Source organism: Ostrea edulis, chromosome 4 (assembly GCF_947568905.1).
Source record: "Ostrea edulis chromosome 4, xbOstEdul1.1, whole genome shotgun sequence".
In the NCBI taxonomy this organism is placed as follows: Eukaryota; Metazoa; Mollusca; class Bivalvia; order Ostreida; family Ostreidae; genus Ostrea; species Ostrea edulis.
The window spans coordinates 15,668,248-15,676,484 of NC_079167.1; the positions used below are offsets into that span (position 1 = coordinate 15,668,248).

Sequence of the window (8,237 nt, forward strand, 5' to 3'; positions counted from 1 at the left end):
TATCTCCCATAATACGCAAAACTTAGACATTTATAATATTTGAAAATAACTTGAACTCATTTCAAAGGAAAAAGTAAATCCTTTTATCGAAATATAATACACTGTATAACATAAGATTATTACTAACAAAATATTAGTAAATGTACTGATGATTTCATTTTTTGATATCTACATGCGTGATATTTTGCTTACACTAAAATGATTACATGTATATTTTATATTTTTCAGTATTTACACCCTTGTATAAATAGGGAAATCTTCTGCTGGTCGATTAGCCCTGCTGTAGGCAGGAAAGCCCCTATAGTGTCGTGCTCCTGGTACTTCCCTAACAAGGTCAATCCATTCAAATTCTCACTAATAACCAACTCGATAGTTTGCTCTTTTATGCCAACGCGTCGAAATTCTACAGCTAGTTCCTGCACCGTCATCTTAGAAATATCTTTGGATTGTCGGGATCTCTTTTCTTCCGACTTGATTTTGGGTCGACAACGCTTGTAGACCTTTTTTTCCTCTTGTCTTGGTGTCTGGTCACTCACATCACAGTTTTCCAAGTTATCGTCTGAAATATCGAGACTGCGCAGAGACGAGATAGAATAATTTCTATCCTTGTCAACAATTTCACTCGTACGATTAGGAGGACATTGTTTCTCGTTGCTATGTTCAGTTTCATAAAACACGTCTTGGTCGCCGGTTTCTGTCAATTGTAATACTTCTGTAAAGTTATCAATGTTGATTTCTGTGTCTACGCCTGTAGACTTGTTTAAGTTGTTGTTTTCTTCGTTTGAATCTGTGTTTAAATTTTCTCCTGAGCTTGGGTCTTTTGTTGAAAGGCTAGAGCTATCACATTTGTTATCTTTTAAAGAGTCTTTCGACATTGGAAGGGCAGGAATTGGCAAAGAGGAATTCGTATTATTGTCCGCGACCGGGCTGATAGAATTTCTTCGACTTCGAGGAAGATCAGGGATCTCACCAATTGGAATTGTCTGAAAGATGTTTGGTGACAGTCGATCCCGATCAAAGTTTTTGCTGGAACGACCAGGAACACATTCATCTGAGAGGTGTCCCGAATCTCGTGTTGAGGAACACCGAGAACTGGCCTGCGTTCTCAGGCTTCCATCCCCGTATCTGAATAGATCTTCCATTTTACTGTATGACCCCTCAATGTTTTGATAGATAGGCTCCATTGCCTCTTCTTCCGAATCCAATTCCTCTATTGCAAACTCGATTGGTGACAAGTCTTCTTTTGTGGTTGGTAATGGTGGTGGAAATATTGAAGGGCGGCGGTTGAATGCTTCCCTTGCGTGCTCCGCGCTTTTTTCAGAGGTAGGAGGCAATATGTTGCACCCAGGTGGTGCACTGACTCGTCTAGAGGGCAGATGGGGTATGTCATATGTTGAATCATCATCAAAATGTTGTGCAGCTTCGGAGAAGACTTGAGTAGATGATCGCCTACCACCTTGTCCGTCTGGTTCCATTTGTATTCCGCTGTCGAAAGACCCGCCAGATCCTGAGCATGGTTTGGGTGCTGCTTCTTGAATCAGCTTTTGTATTATCCCTGGGGGTTCATCGGGCTGGCATGTGAAATCCTCATCGATTTTCATTTCAACAAGTAAACACTTGTGCTCTACGGAGATTTGGCTTTCCATATAGTGCGGGTTAGAAAATTGATTAGGACATGCGCAGGGGAATGGGGATTCGTCATTAGAATCGATTTCTGTGGAGAATAGAGATAACCCATGGGGGTTTTCATCAACTGAGTCACTTTCGACAGACTGCATGTCCACATAGTCAGATGTTCGGTCAGCGCGCGAATCTGAGCCTTGACTGTTGTCTTCCGAGGCGTCAGTTCCAATGGAGATTTGCGTAGAAATCCTTTGACGGTATTGCACTAGTTTTGTCGCAATTTCATCTTCCATCTGCAAATCAGATGGTGGCTCATTATGAGAGTCGCTGGTAATCTTGTAGCAGACTTTGATATTTCTCATATAAATTGATCCTTTCTCGTTACACAAGTCCAAAGCTTGATGATACGTTGGCATGCGTATAAGGTCATCATTGGACACAACTACATTGAACTGCAAGTCACAGGAAGTGGGAATTTCCAAAAGAATATTTTTTGTGTTGAGTAATGTTGCGGCTACTACCGATTGCTCCAGATCTGCTCGTTCCAGACGAAGTGTTCCAGTAAAAGAACATGGCGTGTTCGGGATACGGCCATAAACAAGGCGAACAATACAAGGGAAACATTTCTTATTGACGATTTCGCTCATTTGCAGAACCGGACGATTAGCGCCCCCAGAAGTAGTAGTTAAGGTGTAAAATAATCCTTTTTGGTCGAACGGAATCAAAATTTCTCGATCTGCGTCATCTGTACACAACATGTATTTTTCCGTCACGACTTTCGTTTTTCGAAACAGCTTACTTTTTCTCCTTTTTTCACCAACATAAATTTTTCCTTTTCGCAAAACATCGCCTGGAAATAGTGTGCGTTGTTGATGAATAATGCTTCCATTTTCCCGACGCACAATTTGCAGGGCCTGTACTCGGCGGTCTCCACCGATGAGGAAATTTTCAGTATCTGTTCCCGCCAATGCAGAGATTTCTTGATAGTGGGGGACAAAATCGTCAACGGGACCGTTGTTATAGTTCTTCTTCAACAATGAAAAGTAACCTGTAAGCACAATGTTTAAGGGGGTATACTACGTCGTCATGATAGCTGGCTTCCTTTTAAAACATGAATGAACATATAAATACCAGCAATATTTGTCTATTTCTTTTAGATTTGATTGTCTAGCTGAGAGCTCCGTAGGTTAGACTGCTGAACTGTAGATAGCGGGTTCGAGTTCAACAATAGAGGTTTTAATTTTATTTCAGATCACTTTCTTACTGCATTTTTTTTTTTCTAAATAAAGTAAAATTTGAAAGTTTTCAATTTCAGAATATTGTACGTCCTCCACTTATCATCCGCATCAAATTGCTATGGTGTAGCATTCCCCCTTAAATGGCACTTTTCAATAAGATGTATCATGACTGATTTACCGTGAAATTGACATGCGCTGTTGTTGCGGATTGGCTGGTCATGACCCCCCCCCCCCCCCTCCCCAAATTCCAATGCAACTGCATGAATTGCGGAAGTTTTAAAGTCTAGGTATCTTGCAACTATTAAAGAATGTTTCTTCTTTTTAGGTCACACATTATGAACTTTTTCCTTGTTTAAAAAGTAACGCTTTACAATGACGTGTGTATTTCCAGGGAAATTTTTTCTGTGTTTAGAGGCATAAAAAGACTAAAAGTGGCCGCGAAACCCTTTAATTTGTAACTTTTCTTCTTTTTTGGGTCAGAATATGATGCCTTTTGTAGGCAATTTAGCTATACACAGAGCAGACCTAACAACGTTATCTCGTGTTGTGTGGATTGGGGAAGCTCCTGCATATACACAAACCTTTCAAACGAAATACCTGGATATTTTCAACAGAATGCCAATAAATATTCGAGCATTTCATGTTCCCCTGAATATTGATACATGGTGATATTTATAGAACCAATTAACTAAATTGTTTTGAAGTGGTACATGAACCACCGAACGGTATACGATGTTATCGGGCGCTTGTTGAACAGTCCCTTTTCGAGGGATAATTTTTACGATCTAGGTTGCACCGCAGGGCTAATGCATTAAAACATTTCATTATATATATATATATATATATATATATATATATATATATATATATATATATATATATAAATAATATCCTGCTTGTTCATAACATACTTCATCATATCATTGAAACAATGAGGAAATAACCTACTTTGAAAATCATTTGTAATGAACCATTGTTTGATGAAAATAGCATTTAAATGTAAAAATCTTTAAACATATTTTTACCTTTGTAATCTTCAGGTATAAGTAACTGGTCGCCGACATCCTGAAATGCTCGAGACGACGGGTCTATGTTCACGCTTTTGGCAGAAATTTTCTTTATGTTTCTAGCTCTGTACAAAACCAGAGGTTGTCTGAGATCAAAATTAAATCTTGTCCTGTCAACAGGAACTGCACTTTTAGAAGTATCACACAACACCACCACAGGCAACGGAAAATTTCTTATTATTTCCACAATTGAGTAAGTCCCAGATTCGAAATTCAAATCTGAGAAGGAATGCCCAGCATCCATTGTTAGAAATCCCCTCCAGAGATGCTGTCTCCTCTACACAAAATATTGTATATGGATGTTGCCCAGAACCCTGTCTACCTCTTTTGTTTGAACTGGATTAATGTGCAATATTTCCTTCTATATTGTCAGCGAACTTCCTCTTTGAAAATAGCATGGACATGTGATGAATATTCCCGTTAAATAATCCACTTATTGCGATTATATCTTCGCGATTTTATTTATGACGGATAATCAAATTCCTGGTGATATAACAGCGATTACCCCTTTGTCCCCCCGGTCCTCACTCTGGGGGCCACAAAGTTCACGTTATTCGGTTTCACTGATGTGTCACAGTCACACAACCAAACACTAGACTGAGTTAGTAGGTGTATGCTCAAACGGGGCTCGATTCACGAGAAATTTACAATCCATAGTGAAAATGAATTTTAAAATATTTCCTTATGTAATATTTGTCATTTATGAGTTATATACAAAAACTTATAAAATCACGTGATGTGACGAAATAGCGAAATAGATTTAATTCCCGTAAACTTAAATATTAATTCAAATCGAAGTAGAAACGTCCCCTTATAATTGCGTTTAATTTACGATGAAGATTGAAAATGATGGAACGATCCTAAACCCCCTTTTTACGTGGCCCTGTATTGTTTGTGCACTTGCTGTATATGATAAATAGGAAAATTGCCGTTACTGAACAACTTTGTCAGAAAAGCGTTTCTAACTTTAAAAAAAAAAATCTCATACATTAGAATATTTTAATTGATTAAAGAAGAAGTTATACTTCCCGTATAACTTTTAATGTATCATCGAAACTTAAGAATCACACCTAGAAAATTATACATCAAGAAAAACGCTTTGAAGCATATGGGCTTATACAAACATAAAAAATAGCCAAAGACCGTGTGACATGGAGGGATACCATAGCGGCACTGATGTGTTAACAATCACTAACAGTATCCAGTCAGTGAGTGAGTGCAGATAAATAGCAATCATTGAGTAGTGGATAAAGACATCATTATATTCACAATAAAACCAGCCAAAGTGTGGATTATATGTAAAGTTACCGTCCTTAAGAGTTCTGCAAATATACACTCTTCAACATGAAAGTTGTAAAGTAGATAGAGAAATGACTAACAGCATTTAATGTTTGTTTATCATTTGTCATATAACTGTATGTGTCATCAACTTCAACAGCAACAAAATCCAACGTGCCATAGTCAAGGACATATACGACCCATTGTTTTAAACGACGGGGCTTAATCATTTGATGGGAAGCTGTTAAATTAATACTTTGTTCCCTCCATTCATTTAGATTTGATCCAAATAACCTTGAAAATAGGCAGAAGTAAGTGCTTCAAATGAGTTTCAGACAAACTGACAAAAATATGCATGACAGCCTCTCTTCCCGAATACATGTAATTTCACGAAGGCTTTGTAAAACATCATGATGAATGGCAAAGTCATTATGATAAAATTTGCTTTTATCATTTCCTAAAAGTTTAAAATCTATCAAGATCTTTGCGGAAAAAATATAATTGAAAACTTCGAAAAGAAAGCATATTCTTGTACCAGGTGCAGTGCACTATGTATATGAGCAGATATTGTATCAGGTGCAGTGCACTGTGTATATGAACATATATTGTATCAGGTGCAGTGTATATGAACAGACATTGTATCAGGTGCAGTCCACTATGTATATGAATAGACATTGTATCGGGTGCAGTGCACTATGTATATGAACATATATTGTATCAGGTGCAGTGTATATGAACAGACATTGTATCAGGTGCAGTCCACTATGTATATGAACAGATATTGTATCAGGTGCAGTGCACTATGTATATGAACAGATATTGTACTAGGTGCAGTCCACTATGTATATGAACAGATATTGTATCAGGTGCAGTGCACTATATATATGAACATATATTGTATCAGGTGCAGTCCACTATGTATATGAACAGACATTGTATCAGGTGCAGTCCACTATGTATATGAACAGACATTGTATCAGGTGCAATGCACTATGTATATGAACATATATTGTATCAGGTGCAGTGTATATGAACTGACATTGTATCAGGTGCAGTCCACTATGTATATGAACAGACATTGTATCAGGTGCAGTGCACTATGTATATGAACAGATATTGTACTAGGTGCAGTGCACTATGTATATGAACAGATATTGTATCAGGTGCAGTGCACTATGTATATGAACATATATTGTATCAGGTGCAGTGTATATGAACAGACATTGTATCAGGTGCAGTCCACTATGTATATGAACATACATTGTATCAGGTGCAGTGCACTATGTATATGAACATATATTGTATCAGGTGCAGTGTATATGAACTGACATTGTATCAGGTGCAGTCCACTATGTATATGAACAGATATTGTACTAGGTGCAGTGCACTATGTATATGAACATATATTGTATCAGGTGCAGTGCACTATGTATATGAACATATATTGTATCAGGTGCAGTGTATATGAACAGACATTGTATCAGGTGCAGTCCACTATGTATATGAACAGACATTGTAGGTGCAGTGCACTATGTATATGAACAGATATTGTACTAGGTGCAGTCCACTATGTATATGAACATATATTGTATCAGGTGCATTGCACTATGTATATGAACATATATTGTACCAGGTGCAGTGTATATGAACAGATATTGTACTAGGTGCAGTCCACTATGTATATGAACAGACATTGTATCAGGTGTAGTCCACTATGTATATGAACAGATATTGTATCAGGTGCAGTGCACCACATATAATCAGAAAATCTGTATCAGTAGGTGAAATAGACAAAGGTATCAACAGAACAAATTGGCTAAGTGCAGTGGACTAGGTTGGAAGTGAGAAACGGACTGATTGATCTCTTCTTTAACGGTCATGAACGATGGGACGAATTGTCACAGTTACATATTAAAACCTACATTGTATGTGAATCATTAAAGAGTTTTCTCAAAATGACTTAGAAAACAAATAAACAAAAAGGATATTTAAAAACAATAATTTTTACAATATTTCAATGAACAACTATAGATACATCGTATTTTGCGAAAAATGGATTGAGTTCAAGAAAATGATGTTGATTGATAAAGAAAAAAAATAATTAACTTTATCTCAAATTTATCATCCACTCAAACGTATTGCATTGTATATGCATAGATCTTTTACTGTTGTACGCGGAATAACTCGATAATGCGTTTGTGATACTGAATATGGATTAACCCGTTGTATGACACCTAACATTAAACTGACAGCCACAAAAGGGAAAGGTATTAGGTCCTCCAACACAATGGCTTTAAACCCGCCAGGATCGTCTTAAATGAAAATAGCCCCATAGATAGTGTGTAACTGAATACGGTAGGAGACATAAAAAAGCTGGATTAGCGTGTGCAGTGATCGAATATTGCACTCTCCCCATACCGTGTCATTTAATTGAATATTAGCAACCTCACGTCACACCTAGGAACGTGGAATCTGTCAAATGTTTGGAATGCTTCTCAGATGTTCACAATGTAAGTACATTTTTTCAGTCTCGATTTCACTCACTTCCCGAGTGATGCACGTGTCCCGAAGTCTGAAATATGTACTCTGAAACACCTATTGGAACTTAGCGTTTTCACGCAGCTGGTGTCAGTAAAGGCATATCGGAACTTAGCGTTTTCACGCAGCAAGTGTCGGTAAATTGCCCCCCAAAAAATCCAATGAAGCAAGAAATGCAAGGTTTACTTCATACAGCCTTTTAAATTCAAGAAAGTCAACAGTGCATCAAAGAAATGAAAAACCGTCAATGGTTTGACTATTTACCTCGATAAGTGATATTCATCGAGATTCAATGCTTTACTCTTTTTTTTAAAAGTTATTCATTCGATATATTTTGGTGACATCTATTGTAGAATCTATAAATACATAAAACATGGCGAGGGCTGATAGTGTGTTGATAAGCGGAGAAGAAGAGCCCAGAATCTCATGGGAGAAACAATCCAAAACGCTACACGAAATCCTGAAAGAAAGTCGACTTCCAGTCGTGGTGAAG

At 37.5% G+C, this 8,237-nt stretch overlaps 2 protein-coding genes across 5 annotated transcripts in view; one reads left to right on the forward strand and one right to left on the reverse strand.

The window, feature by feature from the left end:
- Nucleotides 1-59: 59 nt before the first annotated feature.
- Nucleotides 60-4,638, reverse strand: LOC125668432 (uncharacterized). The gene is made up of 2 exons (XM_048902594.2): nt 3,887-4,638; nt 60-2,671 (listed from the first exon to the last, which is right to left on the reverse strand). The coding sequence occupies exons 1-2, from the start codon at nt 4,170-4,172 to the stop codon at nt 225-227; spliced, it is 2,733 nt and encodes a 910-aa protein (XP_048758551.2). The 5' UTR covers nt 4,173-4,638; the 3' UTR covers nt 60-224.
- Nucleotides 4,639-7,454: 2,816 nt separating this feature from the next.
- Nucleotides 7,455-8,237, forward strand: part of LOC125670225 (uncharacterized) — a 2,582-nt gene continuing 1,799 nt past the window's right edge. The window contains exons 1-2 of one of the 4 annotated variants that reach the window (XM_048905287.2): nt 7,455-7,716; nt 8,098-8,237. The exon at nt 8,098-8,237 is cut by the window's right edge and continues 187 nt beyond it. In XM_048905287.2, coding sequence (XP_048761244.1) covers nt 8,118-8,237 — 120 coding nt within the window. In that variant the 5' untranslated portion in view covers nt 7,455-7,716; nt 8,098-8,117. The other 3 variants (XM_048905289.2, XM_056162065.1, XM_048905290.2) reach the window with 3 other exon arrangements.